The 19,378-nt window shown below is 33.5% G+C and overlaps 6 protein-coding genes across 6 annotated transcripts; 3 read left to right on the top strand and 3 right to left on the bottom strand.

Moving 5' to 3' along the window:
* The first annotated feature begins 53 nt into the window (after nt 1-53).
* On the top strand, nt 54-2,240 carry BX664DRAFT_387262 (MIF4G-domain-containing protein). Its single transcript, XM_051549380.1, has 3 exons — nt 54-587; nt 655-1,347; nt 1,445-2,240. The coding sequence occupies exons 1-3, from the start codon at nt 144-146 to the stop codon at nt 2,171-2,173; spliced, it is 1,866 nt and encodes a 621-aa protein (XP_051397949.1). The 5' UTR covers nt 54-143; the 3' UTR covers nt 2,174-2,240.
* A 101-nt stretch (nt 2,241-2,341) lies between these two features.
* On the bottom strand, nt 2,342-3,372 carry BX664DRAFT_337201 (uncharacterized protein). Its single transcript, XM_051546186.1, has 3 exons — nt 3,242-3,372; nt 2,688-3,159; nt 2,342-2,613 (listed from the first exon to the last, which is right to left on the bottom strand). The coding sequence occupies exons 1-3, from the start codon at nt 3,316-3,318 to the stop codon at nt 2,470-2,472; spliced, it is 693 nt and encodes a 230-aa protein (XP_051397948.1). The 5' UTR covers nt 3,319-3,372; the 3' UTR covers nt 2,342-2,469.
* Nucleotides 3,373-6,400: 3,028 nt separating this feature from the next.
* On the top strand, nt 6,401-13,005 carry BX664DRAFT_267136 (Ion transport protein-domain-containing protein; the record flags this gene model as incomplete). The annotated part of the gene is made up of 22 exons (XM_051540935.1): nt 6,401-6,904; nt 6,974-7,121; nt 7,230-7,586; nt 7,656-7,732; nt 7,790-8,036; nt 8,122-8,247; nt 8,310-8,464; nt 8,564-8,746; nt 8,812-8,835; nt 8,927-9,017; nt 9,106-9,247; nt 9,348-9,560; nt 9,648-10,515; nt 10,610-10,759; nt 10,818-11,034; nt 11,639-11,702; nt 11,771-11,957; nt 12,022-12,162; nt 12,233-12,309; nt 12,372-12,450; nt 12,556-12,819; nt 12,877-13,005. The coding sequence occupies 22 exons, from the start codon at nt 6,401-6,403 to the stop codon at nt 13,003-13,005; spliced, it is 4,443 nt and encodes a 1,480-aa protein (XP_051397947.1).
* A 1,229-nt stretch (nt 13,006-14,234) lies between these two features.
* BX664DRAFT_337197 (uncharacterized protein) lies at nt 14,235-15,386 on the bottom strand. Its single transcript, XM_051546185.1, has 3 exons — nt 15,120-15,386; nt 14,922-15,062; nt 14,235-14,865 (listed from the first exon to the last, which is right to left on the bottom strand). Exons 1-3 carry the CDS (start codon nt 15,330-15,332, stop codon nt 14,368-14,370), a joined length of 852 nt encoding a protein of 283 aa, XP_051397946.1. The 5' UTR covers nt 15,333-15,386; the 3' UTR covers nt 14,235-14,367.
* Nucleotides 15,387-15,744: 358 nt separating this feature from the next.
* Nucleotides 15,745-16,532, bottom strand: BX664DRAFT_337195 (uncharacterized protein). The gene is made up of 3 exons (XM_051546184.1): nt 16,327-16,532; nt 16,154-16,242; nt 15,745-16,059 (listed from the first exon to the last, which is right to left on the bottom strand). The coding sequence occupies exons 1-3, from the start codon at nt 16,460-16,462 to the stop codon at nt 15,775-15,777; spliced, it is 510 nt and encodes a 169-aa protein (XP_051397945.1). The 5' UTR covers nt 16,463-16,532; the 3' UTR covers nt 15,745-15,774.
* An 848-nt stretch (nt 16,533-17,380) lies between these two features.
* BX664DRAFT_360390 (aspartic peptidase domain-containing protein) lies at nt 17,381-19,046 on the top strand (the record flags this gene model as incomplete). The annotated part of the gene is made up of 2 exons (XM_051548154.1): nt 17,381-17,760; nt 17,830-19,046. The coding sequence occupies exons 1-2, from the start codon at nt 17,501-17,503 to the stop codon at nt 19,043-19,045; spliced, it is 1,476 nt and encodes a 491-aa protein (XP_051397944.1). The 5' UTR covers nt 17,381-17,500.
* Nucleotides 19,047-19,378: the final 332 nt, after the last annotated feature.

Genomic DNA, 19,378 nt, shown 5'->3' with positions numbered 1-19,378 from the left:
CTTTTGAATTGTTTTTTCTTTTTTGTCTATTTTATTTTTTTTCTCTTCTTCTACTCTTCTTCTCTCTTTCTAATTAATTATCAACATTTAAATCGTTCTATCATCGACTTTAGCAACTTATTTGAATCAGCAGTATACCAAACATGGCTCAAGTTGAAGATAGTGTAAAAAGACGAAAATTGGATTCCTCCCAAGCAATGGAGAGTTTAAAACTTACTCGAGGTGGTGGCGCTTACATTCCTCCTCATCGTTTACGTCAACTACAACAAAATATGACGGATAAATCAAGTGAAGATTATCAACGTATGACCTGGGAAGCTTTGAAAAAGTCCATCAATGGTTTGATCAACAAAGTCAATGTTGGTAATCTCAAGATGATCGTTCCTGAACTATTTGGTGAAAATCTGGTACGTGGACGTGGTCTATTCTGTAAAAGCATCATGAAAGCTCAAAGTGCCAGTATACCTTTCACTCCTATCTATGCAAGTATGGTGGCTGTGATCAATACAAAACTTCCTTCTATTGGTGGTCTTTTGGTGACTCGATTGGTAATTCAATTTCGTCGTGCATTCCGTCGAAATGACAAGGTAAGAAACTGATTGTTTGTATTTTTAAAAATTTTAACTTTTTTTTTTCTTTTCTTTTTCAACATAGACTGTTTGTTTAGCTGTTTGTCGATTCATCGCTCATCTTACCAATCAATTGGTAGTTCAAGAAATTCTGGCCATGCAAATGCTCTTCTTAATGTTGGAACGACCTACAGATGACTCGGTTGAAATTGCAGTGGGTTTTATGCGTGAAGTGGGTGCTCATTTGGCTGCAGTAAATCCCAAAGTAGATAATGGTATTTTTGAACGGTTTCGATCTATTCTTCATGAAGGCGACATTGACAAACGTGTACAATATATGATTGAAGTACTATTCCAAGTTCGCAAAGATAAATACAAGGATAATCAACCTATTATGACAGAACTCGACTTGGTAGAAGAAGAAGATCAGATCACCCATCAAATCGCATTGGACGACGAAGATCTGGATGTAGAAGACGAACTCAACATATTCAAATATGATCCTGACTATGAAGAAAACGAAGAAAAGTACACAGCCATCAAGAGAGAAATCCTAGGGGATGGATCGGATGCCGAATCTGAAAGTGGTGAAAGTGATGAAGGTAGTGAAGAAGAAAGTGAAAGTGAAGAAGAAGATCAAGGTATGGATATTCGGGACGAAACTGGTGCTGATGTGGTGGATCTTCGACGAAAAATCTATTTGACCGTGATGTCCAGTGTTGACTTTGAAGAATGTTGTCACAAGCTGATGAAATTAACAATTCCTGAAGGACAAGAGGTACAATGATGAAAATAGCCAACAAAAAAAAAAAAAAAAAAAAAAACTGTCAAACTTTATTATACTCACTCTCTCTTTTTTTTTCTTATTCATTTAGATCGAACTTTGTAATATGATTATCGAATGTTGTTCTCAAGAAAGAACTTATCTTAAATTCTATGGTCTTATGGCGGAACGATTTTGCAAAATGAGTCGTGTATGGGCGGACAACTTTATCAAAGCTTTTGAAGAAACTTTTGAAACGGTGCATCGATATGAAACCAATCGTTTACGAAATATTGCCAAACTCTTTGGTCATGTCTTTTTCACTGATTCTCTACCATGGACATGTTTCTCTGTGATCCGACTCACGGAAGATGACACAACATCAGCATCCCGTATTTTTATCAAGATCTTATTCCAAGAAATCAGTGAATTCATGGGTCTCAAAAAACTGAAAGCACGCCTGGAAGATCCTGATTTTGTTGACAGTTTCACTGGTATGTTCCCAAGAGATAATCCTAAGAATACTCGATTTGCCATCAACTATTGGACAAGTATTGGTCTTGGTGCTTTGACAGAAGATTTACGAGATTGGTTACGAACGGCTCCTCAACAAATCATGAAGGGACAAAGGGATGACAGTAGCAGTGACAGCGACACCGATAGCAGCAGTGGTAGTGAAAGCAGTAGTGGTAGCAGCAGCGGTAGCGATACTGATAGTGCCAGCGATAGTGCCAGCGATAGTGATAGTGATAGCCGTAGTGATAGTCGTAGTGAAAGTGATAGTGATAGTGATCGTAGTAGAAACTATCGAAGACGTTCTTCCAGACGTAGTCGACGTTAATTATTTTTATTGAACCATTTTGTTTTTGTGATTTGTAAATAAAAAATATTCTTTTTTTTTTGTTTTGGTTTATTTAATCTTGTATTATTTGATATGGGATGATGGGATAATGCATATGTTTATATATATATGCATAGGATTTGAAGAATATGATACTACAAAAAAAAAAAAAAGGGAATGGACATTTTTTTTATTTGAGATGTATAAAAATAATGTAAAAAAAAAGAAAAAAAGTATATTTTAATTGAGAGAAAAGCTATTCTATTATAGGGAAGGTGATATATTTTCAATCTAGTCTAAGCATGATCCTCCATTTTCTTGAGATTTTCGTTCAGTTGTTCCAATAAACTATAAAAATGAGTTCCAAAATCATCAGCATAATTCAAAGCAGGATAAGGTACGTTTGGTATAGGCTTGCCCAAAAACGCGCATAAACGATCCTAAAAAAACATTCATAAAAAACCAAACGATCAAAATTGAATCCTTGATGTTTAAAAAAAATAAATCAACTTACCCAGCCTTCATTGAGTTCCATGATAAGCATCCGATGAGCAGGTACATATTGCTTGACTTGTTCGACATGATCATTGTATATCTTTATAAATTTAGCTCGGTCAGCTTCTGGGTCGGCAAGACTAGGCGTTTGACCATCCAAGACAACAGACTTCAACATGGCAACAGCATGATTCAAATGGTGAGGAGCATTGATAGGTAATTGGAAATGAACTTGGGTGAAGATAGTATTGAGCATCAAGTCGTACCATTCGTTAGGGTCTCGAAGTGTTAAAATCACTTTAGCATCAGGATATTTGTCCATGAGTTCCTTGTAACAATTCACGGTAGGCCAACCTACTGCTGCATCGTAGTTGCCATAAACAGTTTCCCATTCATCTTTATGTTCTAAAGGTTGTTCTTTCGCTCGTAACCATACACCAGGGTCTTGTGTTGGATCCGTAAGTACATTCACCATAGAGTGTGTACGATATCTATAACAAAAAAAAAAAAAGTTAAAAAGTAGAAACAAGCAGGTCATATCATATAAATAGGAAGAATGATAGTTTTCTTTACTGTAATATTTCTAAAGCTGCAGCTAAACTTTGAGTTCCGGTCCTTCCAAGACCAGCACCTATGACTTGAAGCGGCATTGATGATTAATGAGTAAAAAGAAAAAAAGAGTAAAGAATGAAATAAGAAAAAAAAAAAAAAAAAAAACGTAAACAAAAAGGAATTTAGAAAAAAAGGTAGAAATGCGTCTTCTTTTCAACTCCGTCATAACTATCTTACATCAATGAAAAAGAAGAATGGTCTATTGATACAAAAAAGATACTATATCACTACTAATCTAATCTATAAAATACAATATCTATCATCATTGTCTAGTTTCCCAATCTTGTTCAGCATATCTAGCAGCCGCATTCATTTTCTCCATAAATTCTGCCTTGTAACAAGTATCAGTATTAACACGCGAGAGTAATTCATTTTCATGTTGACCAATTACTTTTGATTTTGTTTTGTCAGTATACGCAGTAAGCTTCATTTTATATAATCCACAGTTCAATCCACCAATATCAGGAGAAAGTACATAGTATCTTGGATGAGGGAATTGGTTTTGGCTATCTGAATTTTCTAACCGAATGGCTTGAACTTGTAAAGGTTTTGATGGATCCATAGGGTTTTCTAAAGTTGCTTCAATATAAGGGTCCTTTACACCTAAGGGCTTATGTAATTGTACCAACCAAGAATAACTTTTTATTAAAAAAAAAAAAACAATTAGAGACTTTGTTTTGTTTCATGTTAATATTCACTTACTGAGCACCTAGTTGTTCATGTTTAGCATTGATGGCAAAACTTGCACTGAGATCTTCAAAATATTTCGTCTTTTTGAAATGAGGTTCCTTGACGGATTTATCAAATAGGCAACCACACGAAAAGTTCATAAGCAATAAGAAAGAAGGTGAAAGAAAGAAAGCAGAAACATTGACAAAAAAAAAAAAGTCAAATGACAGTGGCCTAAATTTTTAAATTCAGAAAATTCCCGAGTTTTGACATAAATGATAAAACTTTATATAAATGTTTTTTTTTTTATTTTTTATTTTATTTTTTTTCATTTGAACAGCATGAAAAAAACAAGACGATCGGATACCAGTTCACCCACTTTTTTTCAACGTCATCCTGATATATTATCATCATCACCACCACCTAATGATAGACGTTTATCATCTACTTCTTCTCGATTGACGACATTATTTCATCTTCAAGAATGTTACCCTCCTTTAACAAAAGATCGTTTGGAAAAGAAAAATAAATTGGATGCTCTCAAGTTACAAGTTATGTCTTCAAGAAGACGAACACCAAAACGACGACAGAGTATAGCTAGTGGACATATCCCATATTCTAAATACAATCTTGATGTAATCGATATTGATAAAAAGGTATCAGAAGGTTCAGTATCTACAAAGAATAAAAAAGATGATGATCAACCATTACATGCTGGTAAACAATACTCCACATCTTCCCAACGTACAATACCTATTTCACAATATACATATTCGGACGACAATAATACAGGAAACTTTAAAAGTAGTATTGGAAGATCCATTCCAGTACCATCAGCATATAAATCTCATCGACGTAAATCTTCTATACGCTATTCTTTTGCAAGGCCACCATTCAGTCAATATTCATCATCAGATCATCATCTTCATCCTGATTACAAGAAATTAACACCTGCCGCCTTGCATTTCAAATCCCGGTCTTTACCCTCTTTACGACAAAAGCGTCTTTCCAAATTTTTAACCATTGCACGCAACTCTACCACTTTAAACAAAAACAATGCAGCTCACCTTGATTATCCAGGTTTATCTTGGCTTCAACATATATGGACATCTTTTCAAGTGCGGCTTATCGACATGGCGGAACGTGTAATGGATACTAGGAATTGTGAACTGGCTCCAACACGAATGACGGTTACTGATATTAAAGCTTTGGCTACATTTATGCGCGCTCTTCAAAAAGAATCCATTCTACATTTACCTGGATACGATAGTGACAACGAAAGCCACTTTGAACAACAACAACAACAAAGACGTACATCTCGTAGCAAAGGCAACCAACTTGCTCCGGCCACTGATATCCTTGTTGAACCTGACGATCATTCTCACTCATCTTTTATTATTGATAACGATGAATCACGCAATCATACCAACAACACCAGTACACCATCCACTTCACCTACACCTATTCGTCAACGACAGCGACTTGGAAGTCTTGGTAAAATATTTCCATTTGCCCCAAATATTCAGGATTCTTCTCCACGTCATTCTAATGAACGATCTCCTTTGCCTCCAACTTCTTTTGAACCAACTTCAATATCGCCTGAAAGATCTCATATAACCCCAGAAGAACAAGTCATATCGATTCCGACGCCATCCAATGCATCCTCGGATGTTGAACATGATACAAGAATACCCACAAGCAAATCCTTTTTGATCACACCCACAAAACATCTTGCCCGTAGATTATCTGTTGCTTTTGGAATGAATCGCGATAACAGTAACGCCTATTTGACACCTGATGAAGTTCCTGTCTCTCCGTCTATTCCCTCCTTCAAGGATGATCAAACTTCTTGTATTCAATTCGATGGTTGGTCTTTGTGGTTATTCTCTCCTTCAAGCAAAATCCGGTTATATCTCTGGATGGTGATAGCTTCAAGGTAATTCCATGATCAACTCTGTTTTTTTTTAAAAAAAAAAAAATATGTTATATTGGTACTGATATGTTATACTGATTTAGATGGTATGAACTGTTGTCGTTATTACTTTTATTCATTCAATGGTTGGTCTTATCCTGTATACCTATTCAAAATCATGAGCAGAAAACATCTATTACTAGTGCTCAAATCCCCATTCTTTGTGTGATCAATAGTGTTGTATTGTAAGTATCATATAAAAAAAAAAAATGGAAATGAAATATTGATTGTCTTTTTTTTTTTTTTTTTTTTTTTTTTTTTTTTAATACAGATTAGAAATTGTGGCCAAGATAATCGTTTATGGCTTTGTTCTCCATACATCATCACCAAGTCAACCAAATATTGTACAAAACATCAAAGAATTATTTTTGATTGGTATATGGGAAAAGATACGGTTTCAATCCAGAAAACCTAATGAACCTTCAAGTCCACCCATGACACATCGATCATCAGGTCAAGGAAATATACCACCCAACGTGATGCCACGCATTTTTGGTTCACCATCATCTTTGCCTTCCAATGACCACAGTGGTAGAACCAGTCGTCAAGCACCTTGGGCTACTACAGATTTGTCTCCTGGTCCTATCAACAATCACACAGACAATAATATATATCAACCTTCACCACAGCGCTCAATACCTTCATCGAATTCTGCTTCACCTGCTCGACCTGTCAATGAACAAAGCCCGTTTCTAGTCAATCAAGATCAACAGCAACAGTCACCTACCATAAGTGATCATCCGTTTACTCAACAAATAGGTGATGAAACAACAAGTGAAAAAAATGGAACACCTTCTCTTGAATTTTTCAAAATTAGTCATCTACCTTTTCTCAGTAATACCCGAAGTATTTTGGATGTGATTGCAGTGTCAGCATTTTGGTTACATATCATTCTTTTGGACAATGACGCAATGGTCTCTATTTTAGCAGCTTTGTCATCTATTCGTATATTACGATTCCTTACCATGACAGAAGGCACAACAGTAAGTGACAAGATCAGTTTTGAAACTAGTTTAATTCAATTTTTTTTTTTGATTTTTGATTTATAATAGATCATCATGCAATCTTTGGAAACCTGTTTCCTCATTTTATGCAATGTATTTGGATTTTTTGTTTTTTTCTGGTTATTATTCTCATTACTGGCTCTTTTCCTGTTTACAAATTCTTTTTCTCGTCGATGTGCTGTCATACCAGAAGGTGGTCTTCATAAGAATATGGAAAGTAAGTATCTTACTTTTCTTTTTTTTTTTAAAAAAAAAAAATACTTATAATGGAACAACTCACTTTTTTTTTTTTATGAAATGATAGATATCACTTATGCTAACCCACCACAGATGTGCAACAGTTATTATGATTCAATATCTCATAAATCTGGTGTATTTGTTCTTGATACTGGCGACATGATAACTAGTCGTAGCAACGATGGATATACTTGCAAGTTGGGACAGGCATGTATTCAAAGTGCCAAGAATTTACCTGGATGGTCATATATCAACTATGATAACATTTTTTATGCCATGCTCAATATATTTACGGTGATTTCTACAGAAGGTTGGACTGATTTGAAGTATATGAGCCAAGACTCTATTTCCACTATGGCTTCTAGTATCTTTTACTGCTTTTGTCTTTACTTGATGACATTTATTTTGGTTCCCATGTTTATTGGTAAGTGATTACTATTATTTTTCAGAAAAAAAAAAAAGAACTTGTTGATAATTTTCTTTTTTTATTTAGCCGTCATCACAACATCTTTTTCCAATCTTCGTGGTACTATTCGGCAAAGTGCCTTTGCCAGTCAACGTAAAACAAGGGTACTTTTATCAAGAAATATTGAAAGAACATCCAAAAGCAATGACGACGCGAAAAAGGATCATCAAAGAACAGATGAAGAGACAGGCAACGATAACAACGATGTGAATGATGATTGGGTATATGAAGGACATCATGGAGCAAGTAATCCATTGATCCGCCGTTCTCATCGCTTACACCGGAAGTTGAACAATATCATCACGAGTAAATGGTTTGTGCTTTCTGGAAGTGTATTAGTGGTTATCAACACGGTGATTATGGCCATCTTCAGTGCTGAAGCTCCTGGAAAGCATACAACAAAAATGTGTAAGTAATTAGACAAATTGATCGTAGAGATTATTAGTAGTGACAATTGGTTGAATCATTCATTAACCTTTTTATATATATATAGTTTTGATTGAATCTGGATTTTGTTTGGTATTTTTGATCGAACTGATTATTCGAATTTGTGGTCATGACAACTTTTCACAGTTTTGGGACTCAACTCATATCCTTTTTTATATATATAAAATACATCGTGACATCCTTGTATTCTTCTCTATTATTACCTTCACTTTTTTTTTATTTTTCTTTTTCTAGTACGGAATCAAGTGGATACTTTTCTTGCCATTGGATGCCTATGTACAACTCTATTTGTATCTTCTTCTAGTCGATTGTATCAATTCTTACAAATATTTGCAGTAGCAAGAACTTATCGATTAGTGTATTTTTTTCCAAGAGTTTTGCAACTTTTGGTAATATGAATATTTAGGTTCATACACATACGAAAACTAACTCCCCTTTTTTTCACATATATCTACTATTATTGGATGGATCATGGTTAACTTTACTAGTCGGATGTGATTGGTGATGGCCAAGGGATTATCAATTTGACCTTCTTTACCTTTATCGTACTGTTTCTTTTTAGTCCTATTGCTGTCCAGCTTTTTGGTGGTGATTTTCAAGGCACAGCTGGAATGGATGATCCTGTGATGCGATTCGATAATTTTTATCAATCCTTCCTATCTCTTTTTCAAGTAAGCAAGCAATATCTTTTTTTCTTGAATATATTTTATCTCATCTTCTTATTTTAAATAATTAGATCATGACAGGTGAAAACTGGACGGTAAATTGAAATTGAAATTCATACATATATATATATATATATATATATATGTATATTTCATATATGCTTATGTTATGATTATTCATTTTAGGATATTCTCTATGATGCTATGCACAGTCAATCGTATTCAACAGTGGTATTCGCTGGGCTCTTTATGTTATTTCTCTATATGGCTATTCATTGTAAGTGATATTATTAAAGCAAAAGACAAAAAAAAAAAAAAAAAGATATTGAAAACTGGTTTTATTCTTTTTATTTTGAATAATATAGATATGGTGCTCAATCTCTTTATTGCTGTTATCTTGGAAAACTTTGATTTGGATGAAGATGAAATCAGGCAAATTCAAATCAAGAAATATATTCGTCAACATCGATGGCAACCTGAATACTTTCAATTGGACGTTATAAGCAGGTAATGAGGAAAAAAGGGAATAATAATAATAAAAAAAAAAAAGATAAAAAGGAATAATCATCTTCATTGAAATTTACTTTCTTTTTTTTTTTTTTAATAGATTCCTACTGCCCATGTTTGTGAAACAAGAGCAAAGAGGTTTAAAAGTGGAGGACTTACCTCAAACATTAGTTGCACCTGTGAAAAAATCCGACTTTCAAGACTTTTTAGAACAAGAAGAGGAACCAAACCTTGAACAAATGTTATCTAGACGTTCATCTCGGTCAAACTCGGTCCAAGTACGAAAATCATTAAGACGTACAGCGTCAAACGTGTAAGTGAAGAAAAATGATAAAATGAGGGTCATCATGTTACTTATATATATATATATATATATATATATATATAGATCAATTGCTAGTGCTCAAGTGTCTGTACCTAGTGATCTAATTATCAATCAAGATTCTGTGGATCCTCTGGTCAAATATGGTGATGAATACGAGTTGAATGTGGCCAAAGAAAACAAAGCAATGGTACTTGAAAATCTGAATCTCTTCCGAAGCATGGTAATGCTCAAGCCAAGTAATCCTATCCGTCACTGGTGTGCCAAAGCAACAAATCGTATCTCCTATGCTGCTGTTATGGTTTCTTTTATTTGCTTAAGTTTGGTACTTGCCATCTATACCGACTATCAATTTCGAACGACTCATCCTGAAGCAACGCAAGTCATGGAATATATTCAAATTGGATTATTGGTTGTGTTTTTTATAGACATAGTTGTGCACATGATCAATACCGGGGTCATCATGCTGCCAGAATCATACTTACGAAGTATATGGAATGATTTGGACTTTGCTTCACTCATTGCGCAAGTGATTGTGATGATAGTTTTGAAGGATAATCACAATACCAACGAAAGAGCTAGTATTCTTCGATGCTTACGAACACTACGGATTATGCATTTGATACGTTACATTCATGGAACACGAGTGATCTTTTTAGATATTATGTATGGACTTCCTAAACTATTGGATGCGGCTACTCTCAATCTTTTGGTGTTTATTCCTTTTGCTATTTACGGGTGTTTCCTCTTTGGTGGAAGGTTTTCTCTTTGCAACGATGGTGATGTTGGTGGTAAATCTGGCTGTTGGGGTGAATATCAATCAACTGATGACGATAATCAAGGTATATTTATTCCTCGAGTTTGGCGTAATCCGTACGATTATTCCTTTGATACGTTTGAAAAGGCTCTTCTCCATTTGTTCGAATGTGCTTCTGGTGAAGGTTGGGTAAGTTGAAAAGAAGTTTTTTTTTTTTATTTTTTATTTTTTAGAATGATGAGACAATATTAACTATTTATTTTATATGATGTCCGTCTAATAGATCTTATCTCTCTTTACAGCAATGAGCGTGGCACCCTCCTTATATTCACAACCCAAATTTAATTGGTTTGAATCATCTATCACTTACTCTATCTATTACATTGTATTTATGTTTGTAGCTTCCTTATGTACTATTCAATTATTCATTGGCGTAAGATACAAAATTATTTGGGATTTGATAATTATCTCATTCTATTATTTATTTCTAGGTATTCCTGGAAACATTCAAACAAAGAAGTGGCATATCCTCACTGACAAATGCTCAACGACAATTTCAAGATTTACAACGTCAACTCTCCTTGGTCAAACCATCAAGAAAAGTGGGAAGACCTGAAGGAAATCTTCGAGCCATGTGTTATGATCTTGTTATTAATCGACGTGGAAAATTTGCTCAAATCATGGCTTTGGTATCTATGGCTAATATTAGTAAGTTGATTTTTGGTAGGGATTTGTGAGCTATGATTATTTATCCATCTTTTTTTTTTTTTTTTATTTAGCCGTCTTTGCTTCCAAATTTTTGAATCAACCAATATGGATGACCAATTTGCAAGGTAAATAAATGATAACAATATAAAAAGAATGATTATTAAATTGATTCATTCTTTTTTATTGGGAATATTTTTTTTATTAGATCGTCTATATTATGGTTTTCTGATTATTTATACTTTGGAAATCTTGATCAAAGTTCTTGGTTTGGGTCCGAGGAAGGTAATCAAATGTGAAATCTTCATTCTTTTTTTTTCGTAATTCATATTTGGTATATTTATAGCTTACTTCTTCTCGATGGAATATTTATGACATTGTGGTGGTAATATCAGGTAACTACAGAATCATTTCTCTCAATGAAGTTATCCAATGATTAATCCTTATTTATCATTTAGCCATTACAACTAGTATCTTGAAACTATTCCTTGAAGAATCTGTAAAGCAGCGAATTCATATTATGATTTACTGACCACTAATAATTATTATTTATTTATTTTTGTTACAAACTAGTTCTCATTAGAGGTGATGTACAATCTCGCTCAAGTTGGTCTTGCTTTCCGTCTAGCTCAAAGGATTGATTCTTTGGATACTCTGTTAAGAACCACTCAGTAAGTGATATCAAAAAAGGGGAATAGAGGGGATCATTCATTGATTTTACTCGTTATCATCATTTTAGGAAAGCACTTCCATCCATTGGTTATGTCACTGGTGCATTCGTATTGGTGATGCTTTGTTTCGCTGTTATATTCCAAGAATTATTTGATTGGACAAGATATGGACCTTATGGAAGCCATAATGCCAATTTCCGAACTCTATCAACAGGTTTCTTAACCCTATTTCGAATTACTACAGGAGAAAATTGGGTAAAAAAAAAAACAAAAAAAATAAAGGATGATAGTATGGATACTTATCTTGATTGTCAAATAGGACTTTTTGATGCATGATTTTGCGGTGGAACCTCCAAATTGTGTTCAAGGGAAAGATTGTGGTTCTCCAATTGCTGCCTATACACTATTTATTCTCTTCTACGTGGTTTGTACATATATCTTTGTCAATTTATTCACAGTGGTAATTATAATAGACAAAAAAAAAATTAAATATAGATTAGAAAAAAAAATTCATACTTTTGTTTTTATAGGTTGTTATCAATAATTTTAGTTTTACATTCGATAAACGGAACAAATTCACTCAACTGACGCGAGCAGATCTTAGGCAGTAAGTGATGATCAGTTTACATTATATCAACAAATTCTAAACTATGTACTTTTCTCCTTTAGTTACAAGTCATCATGGGAGGAATATGATCCAAAAGCCACTGGGTTCATAAAAAAGGATGATGTTCCTGGTTTTTTACGGGTAAGTCAATGATTGTGTTTTCTTTTTTTTTTTTTTTTTTTTTTAGTCTACATGATTGACGATGATCTCACTTTTTTTTTTATGTACAATCCATTTAAATATTAGAGTCTTCAAGGAACATTGGCTATGCGAATCTATGGAAAATCTCACAGTTTGGCAAGTCTTCTCAAAGCTAGTGATCAAATGGATGCGGATATGACTCATCTTGCCTCAGTTCCTTTGAGCTCATCACGGCTACAAAATCAATTTGCATCCAACAATATCCTTGGTGAAAGATATTACAACTACTATGAAGTCAACAAAAAACTTTCAGATATGGATGTACCACTTGTGCGTGCCAACAAAGAGGAATATAATCGTGTTTATCATGTAAGTCATAAAAAGATATTCATCATACAAACAATAACTGATTATTCTATAATCTAGGAAATTCTATTGACAGCGACATCAAGGGGAATTGCGTTTCATTCTGTTCTTCAAATCTTGGCCCTTCGACTTGTTGATACAACAAAAGCTCTCACGTATGTTCATTTTGATTTTTATTTTTATATTTAGTTTATTTTTTTTTTTTTTGAATATTAGATTTGTTGGATTTGTGGAATGGTCTCGACAACAAGAATGCATCAGGAAGATTTTGGCTACGGAAAAAGCAAAGAATGCAGTTAACATGCTTATACAACGCCGAGAGTATATCAAGGAATTACAACAACTACACGACAACCAAATGATGAATATGAGCTTGTATGCCGATTGGCAATCTCCTTCCAGTAATGTGACATCAGTTGGATCCAGTGATTTTGAATTACAGCGTCATTCATCCGTTGTCATCGAACGTCCAAATGATTTATTTCCACCAAATGACAATGAAATCAACTCGGAATACGTAAGGGACATGGATAACTACGTGATGACTACTACAGATCATCCATCACCATCATCATCATCCGGTCCGAATGGATCGCCGGTGCCTGCTATCGTTATTAATCAACCACCATCACAACATCCATTAGCAACAGAGAATGAGGAGGTAGGATCACCATTACGGCCTTCACCACTGATCATCGATACCAGCAAGACCATTTCGCCCATTGCAGTACCTCCTATGGATTCTCGAATACAGAAGAAGCGTGCATCATCTAGATCGCATTCATTCATTTCACTTCAACCAGATCGACTTGCATCACCTATCTCACCCATCAAAAGACTTTCAGTACAAGACAAAAGACAAGGCACTATTTCGCAAGCAAGTGATTCAAATCTCTCATGGCAAAAAGAGGTTCTGGATGAAACGAAAGATCAAGTCGATACATTTACAGTTTATTATGCATTGGATTCTACAATGGATCATATGACCCCATCTGATGTCACTGAATTGGTAGGACAATTGGAGCATAACACTTGGTCTGGTAAGAAATAAAATAAAGATAAAAAAGAAAAGGACTGATATTCATCCACTTTTTCTATTTATAGACCTTTTACGTGAAGAAAATGATGCCACAGATGAATCATTATTATTGATAGATTAGTTACAGTGTAGTTATACTTTATTTATGATTGATAGAAATAAAATGGGAGGGGTTGATGTTTTGAAGAAATAATAGGTTTTATTCATGTTGAATAAAGATGAAAACGTCAAGATGATCACAATTTGAATAGATTTACTTATAGTTGCAAAGAAAAATCCCAACTATTTAATGACTGATGATGATGCAAACAAAAAAAAAAAAAAAAAAAAAAAAAAGGAAGTGTGTTTTTTTTTATTATTCTTATTATTGATCAAGAAGGAATAGGGAAATAAGAGATTTTATTGAAAGAATAAAAAAAGATGTAGGGTAAAATATTAAAATAAGTATATGTGTATAAATAGGTTCTAAACAAATGTACAAATCTAAAGGGTAAAAAACAAAGGAGGGGATATCATACAACAAAACCAAGATCACGAGCCAAAGAAGTATCCAATAAAGAATCTGTCAATTCCACATTATCAGCCAATATATCTTGATCCGAAAGTTTCATGTCCTCTTTATTGAAAGATGCCCGTCGTCGTCGAGTAATGACCCAGATCAACTTGGTGACTGAAGAACGTAATTCACGTACCATATCTTCACCATCATCAAGTTCCCAACCACCTTCTACATGAATAGCAGGACAAAGTACATGTTGTACCAAATGAAGTTTTGTCTTTTCATCATGACAATAATGAATGCGTGTCAAGTCCAAAAGAATGTTGGATGAATGACCAGAGATGATAGGAGTCAATAATCGTTTGATTTGTTCGTGTTCGTCTGGATTGTTGATATGGATCAATAAATGAACTTCATATTGTTGACATAATCGAGATAATAATAATACAGCATTTTCATGGAATGCATGATTAGAAACATCTACATCTTGAGAAGGATTCCATAGAATAGTCTATAAAGAAGATAAGTGTAAATAACTTTTTATTTCACCTTTTTATATATACTTACATTTTTCAAAGAAATCGTCAACTTTTTCTTCTTTTTGAGTACAGATGTAGCAGCTATGACATTATCTACTAAACGTGATCTCCATCTATTATTTGATTGCGGTGAAGGAGTACGTGCATAAGGAGAAGATCTTGACATGCACTAAAAAAAAAAATAAAGTTAAAAGTGTTTTCTTTATTGTAATAGATTGGTCATTACCTCTTGTTGGATATTGGCTAAACTACTACTTGTTCTTTTCAAAGAAGTTGGTTGATAAGCAGGAGGTTTCTTGATATAACGACGAGTGGTACGACGACATAATAGGAATAAAAAGTTGATCAAAGCAACGGCAAAAGACGAGAAACCGACTATGCGTAATACCCAACTAGGTAATAATCGATGAGAAATATCAGTCTTTAATAAAGTAGACATATTAAAAAGGGAGGAGATAAAGAAAAGAAAGAAAAAAAAATATAAGAAAAAAAAAATAAAAGAAAAAAAAATTATAAGAGTTAAAAAAAAATGAAATTGAGTATCCGCTTGACATGTGAAGATTCGATCCATACTCTTTCGGGAAATTCCATTTGATCAATCTCCCTTTCTCCTATTTATTTTCTTTTTCTTTCTTCTTCTTTAAAAAAAAAAAAAAAGGAAAATCTTTTTTGATTGATTTGCATTCTTATGGGTGACGTCCTTCATTCTCATAAAAAAAAAAAAAAACGGAAAGACATTGAAGCTTATTTCAATCAACCAATGAAATATCATTTACCCCGCATTTTAAAATTCGGGGACAAAAATTTAGCCATTGTCATACAAATTGGCCTGCATCATTCCCGTGACTAGATGACATAATGACCCCTAATGTATATTTTTATTATTGTGATAATGTAGGTGAAGAAGGAATCATGGATGCATGTTGAATAGCAGATTGAAATTGTGGATCAATGATGATTGTCTGTTGTTTGTTGTTTCGCAGGAAGAGATGATGTCGGTGAATAGATGATTTCTCTTTTTGATGTTGTATAAGAGTAGAAGAATTATAATAATAGAGTGCTTTAAGTTCTTTTGATTTTCGTTTGTTATGTCTCATATGAAGAGTCAATGCTGTTCCAATAGTTAAAAGTAATAAAGTCAGTGATGCAAATACAATACCAACAATCTTTTTTTTTTTAAAAAAAAAAACAAAAAAACAAAAGGAAATAATGAATGAATCTTTTATTGGACATAACAACTTTTTTTAAAAAAAAACTTACTATAGTCCATCTTTGAGGATAGATGGTAATATATGTGCTGTTAATACTATTAGTACTGTTGATAGATGTTGTATTAATATTGGTTTCAACTGATAAAAAAAAAAGTTTAAAGGGAAACTAGAAGAATTTAATACTTCAATTGCATCAAAAAAAAAAAAAAGATGATCACTTACTTTCTGGTAATGATGATGCAGTGGTAGAAAGTAAAAGAAGAATATTATCGGAAGATTCTGGTTGAGCTTGACAATACCAAGAAAGGAGAATAAAGTGCCATAAAATCATGAATCTATACTTTAACCATTCTTTCATCAATAGATTCTAATTTATTTATTTTTTTCAATCAAAAAGAAGGGGGAAAGAACAAGAAGAAAAAAAAAAAAGACAAAAAAAAAAGAGAACCCATAATGTTTTTTTGTCTTTCATCATCTAATCATCCTGTTTGTTTATATAAAGACATAATAAATAAGAAGCCCTTTTTTTTTTGTGATTCTAATTTCATCACTTTTTTTTTTTTATCATCCCTGTGATTTGGGCTCAGCAGCTTTTTTTGCCCTGATTCATGCCATTATCTTGTCCCGATCATATATTTTTAGCTTGATCACATCATATCATATCAATAGATAGATCACAAAAATCATTTTATACTGAATAACTAATCAATGGTTGAAAGAAAACTCTCTAAAAATAACTTTTTTATTTTTTTATCAATTGAATCATGTAAAAAAAATAAAATAAAATAAAATAAAAAAAAATAGGAATATATGATAGAAAGAAAAAAAAAAAGAAGAAACTAGCAAAGTGAATACCTAGATAATTATCCAATTTCTCTGTAGATTGGTAAGAAGAAAAGTATGATGTTTAAATTGGATCATATCGACAAAGGAACTGGAACCTCAATACATTCTTTTTTTTTTTTTTTTTGTGTACCGTGAAGCGGGAGTTGAGGTAGATTGCCATGCCAAAAATAAAGACAAACGTGTTTATCACTTTTCCCTGTATGATGATCATCATTAAAACAAATAGTAGAAGGTGATGATGATCCCGTTTGAAAAAATAAATATTTTACAAGGACAATCAATATTAAAAAAAGAAAAAGAAAAGAAATTGTACCAAGGAGAGGGGAATATCCAAGAATACGAACAATTGGATATTCCATGTCCGACAATCAAGTGGTATTTCTTTTTGCTGGAAATCATTTCACAACCACTTTTCTTCATATTCTTTTTTATACTAAAAAAAAAAATGTAGTCTATTTTTGCCAACTCTTTATTATACCTCTTTTCCTTTTTTTTGTTTTTGTTTTTCTTCTTCTTCATAACCCCCTTCCATTCATTTTTCTTTTTTATCATGTATATTAATCCCTTACTAGTCACTACTGGTATTTTGGCTAGTATGGTGATGCCCGTATATACCATTACACCTCAAGAACTTATACGAGCTCCTTTGCTACGGAATGAACATGCCATGACTTTACTTCGTCGATCTGTTAATGAAAGCAAGTTTAGGAAACGTGAACAACTCATCAATGCAAATGGTCGTGAATATCTTATTCAAGTCAGTGTTGGCACTCCACCACAACTATTCAACATGACTTTAGACACTGGCAGGTAAATTACAAAGACATATATATATATATTTTATTTGTATGATAACTGATCTTATTTATTTATATATAGTGCTGAAATATGGGTACCTACTACCAAGTGTCCCAAAAAAGTGTGTCCTTATGAACGGTTTGATCCCAATAAGTCATCTACATTGACAGTGTTGAACGAAGTTTTCTCCATTCAATATGGTTTGGGCAATGCAGAAGGTGTGTATGGACAAGATACTGTCAGTATTGGTACAACGTCTGTATCGAATCAGAAAATTGGTCTTGTCAACAATACAAAGGATATTCTTGGTGTCGTGTCGGATGGTACGCAATCCAATGGTATTTTCGGTCTTGGATATCCTGGTCTCAACTCTGCTCGAGGTGTAAAAAATGACATTCCTTTTGCTTTTCATCTAATGCAACAACAATTATCTTTTTTTTCAATTTATCTTACCAACAGCCATCAAACGAAATCATCATCATCATCAGGAGGAGGAGAGATCATCTTTGGTGGAGTGGATAAGACCAAATTTTCCGGTGAATTGATCTATGTCCCAGTGATTGATTATGATATTCAACATCAACATGTTTCTCCTAATGTTGGCAAGAAAAATGGCACGCGACAAGGTGGTACGTATCTCTATTGGACTGTACCTGGTCAAGGCGTCTCTACTTCCAAAAACTATACTCATACAACAAACGATGTGGTCCCATTTGTATTGGATACGGGTACGACAATGACATATATGCCAGCATCGGTGGTGAAAGGCATTGTACAAAGTATCTCAACAAAGAAAAAACCGGTATTTGATGTATTCAACTCTATCTATCAAGTGGATTGTAGCTTACGAAACAACAAGCGTGATTCAGTCCATTTCCAATTATCGACATCAAAAACAGAAAAGCAGCAACAACCTCTCGACATTTCAGTACCTGTTTCAGAATTGATTATTCCTCTTGATACCAATGATCTGGCTACTGCGACTTCTTGTATGTTTGCCATTGCTCCTGCTCAACCTAGTGATAGTCTTTCATCTGCCCCTACTTGGTTATTGGGAGAAGCGACTTTACGTGCTGTGTATACTGTTTATGATATGGCTCAGAATCGTGTTGGATTGGCTCCTTATTCTCCTCATGACAATACTACATCATCATCCTCAAGTGCCGAGAACAACATTCAAAACCCCAACAATCAACAACAACAACAACAACAACAACAACAACAATCCTCTGCCTCATCTATTGGTCGATCATCGGTGATTACTCTTGGATTCATTGTATTAGTTTTAACTTTGTAATTTAGTTTAATTTGTTTTTGTCTTTCTATCTTTTGAGAAGGTTTTACTTTAATAAACATAATATAATTGAAACAGAAACGAAGAAGAAAAAAAAAAAAAAAAAGGTGTAAAAACGACGGCAGGATATCCTTTTATATATATTATTGAACTTTGTTGAGAGAGATTCTATCTATGGATTATCCAATGTAATCATTATATAAAAAAATCCATTCATATAGCTAAAGGATGGTGATGGATCAAAAGGAAAGAATCATGTTTAGCCTCGGGAATAGATCGGTTTTTGTTTCTGTTTTGCATTGATGGGGAATTAGTAACTTGACTGAAAGAATTTTT

The sequence above is a fragment of the Halteromyces radiatus genome, assembly GCF_025201355.1.
Source record: "Halteromyces radiatus strain CBS 162.75 chromosome Unknown BX664scaffold_6, whole genome shotgun sequence".
Taxonomy (NCBI): Eukaryota; Fungi; Mucoromycota; class Mucoromycetes; order Mucorales; family Cunninghamellaceae; genus Halteromyces; species Halteromyces radiatus.
The sequence above is the reverse complement of the archived record's forward strand: the minus strand, read 5'-3'. Positions and strand labels throughout refer to the sequence as shown.

What these genes read in the sequence shown, in the direction of transcription:
- BX664DRAFT_387262 (XM_051549380.1), top strand. Translation starts at nt 144, where the DNA reads ATGGCTCAAGTTGAAGATAGTGTAAAAAGACGAAAATTGGATTCCTCC. An exon ending in CATTCCGTCGAAATGACAAG is followed by an intron (nt 588 to 654) that starts GTAAGAAACTGA and finishes TTTTCAACATAG; the next exon opens with ACTGTTTGTTTAGCTGTTTG. An exon ending in CAATTCCTGAAGGACAAGAG is followed by an intron (nt 1,348 to 1,444) that starts GTACAATGATGA and finishes TTATTCATTTAG; the next exon opens with ATCGAACTTTGTAATATGAT.
- BX664DRAFT_337201 (XM_051546186.1), bottom strand. Translation starts at nt 3,318, where the DNA reads ATGCCGCTTCAAGTCATAGGTGCTGGTCTTGGAAGGACCGGAACTCAA. An exon ending in GCAGCTTTAGAAATATTACA is followed by an intron (nt 3,160 to 3,241) that starts GTAAAGAAAACT and finishes TTTTTGTTATAG; the next exon opens with ATATCGTACACACTCTATGG. An exon ending in TGGAACTCAATGAAGGCTGG is followed by an intron (nt 2,614 to 2,687) that starts GTAAGTTGATTT and finishes ATGTTTTTTTAG; the next exon opens with GATCGTTTATGCGCGTTTTT.
- BX664DRAFT_337197 (XM_051546185.1), bottom strand. Translation starts at nt 15,332, where the DNA reads ATGTCTACTTTATTAAAGACTGATATTTCTCATCGATTATTACCTAGT. An exon ending in TAGCCAATATCCAACAAGAG is followed by an intron (nt 15,063 to 15,119) that starts GTAATGACCAAT and finishes TTTTTTTTTTAG; the next exon opens with TGCATGTCAAGATCTTCTCC. An exon ending in TGACGATTTCTTTGAAAAAT is followed by an intron (nt 14,866 to 14,921) that starts GTAAGTATATAT and finishes TCTTCTTTATAG; the next exon opens with ACTATTCTATGGAATCCTTC.
- BX664DRAFT_337195 (XM_051546184.1), bottom strand. Translation starts at nt 16,462, where the DNA reads ATGAAAGAATGGTTAAAGTATAGATTCATGATTTTATGGCACTTTATT. An exon ending in TGCATCATCATTACCAGAAA is followed by an intron (nt 16,243 to 16,326) that starts GTAAGTGATCAT and finishes TTTTTTTATCAG; the next exon opens with TTGAAACCAATATTAATACA. An exon ending in ATCCTCAAAGATGGACTATA is followed by an intron (nt 16,060 to 16,153) that starts GTAAGTTTTTTT and finishes AAAAAAAAAAAG; the next exon opens with ATTGTTGGTATTGTATTTGC.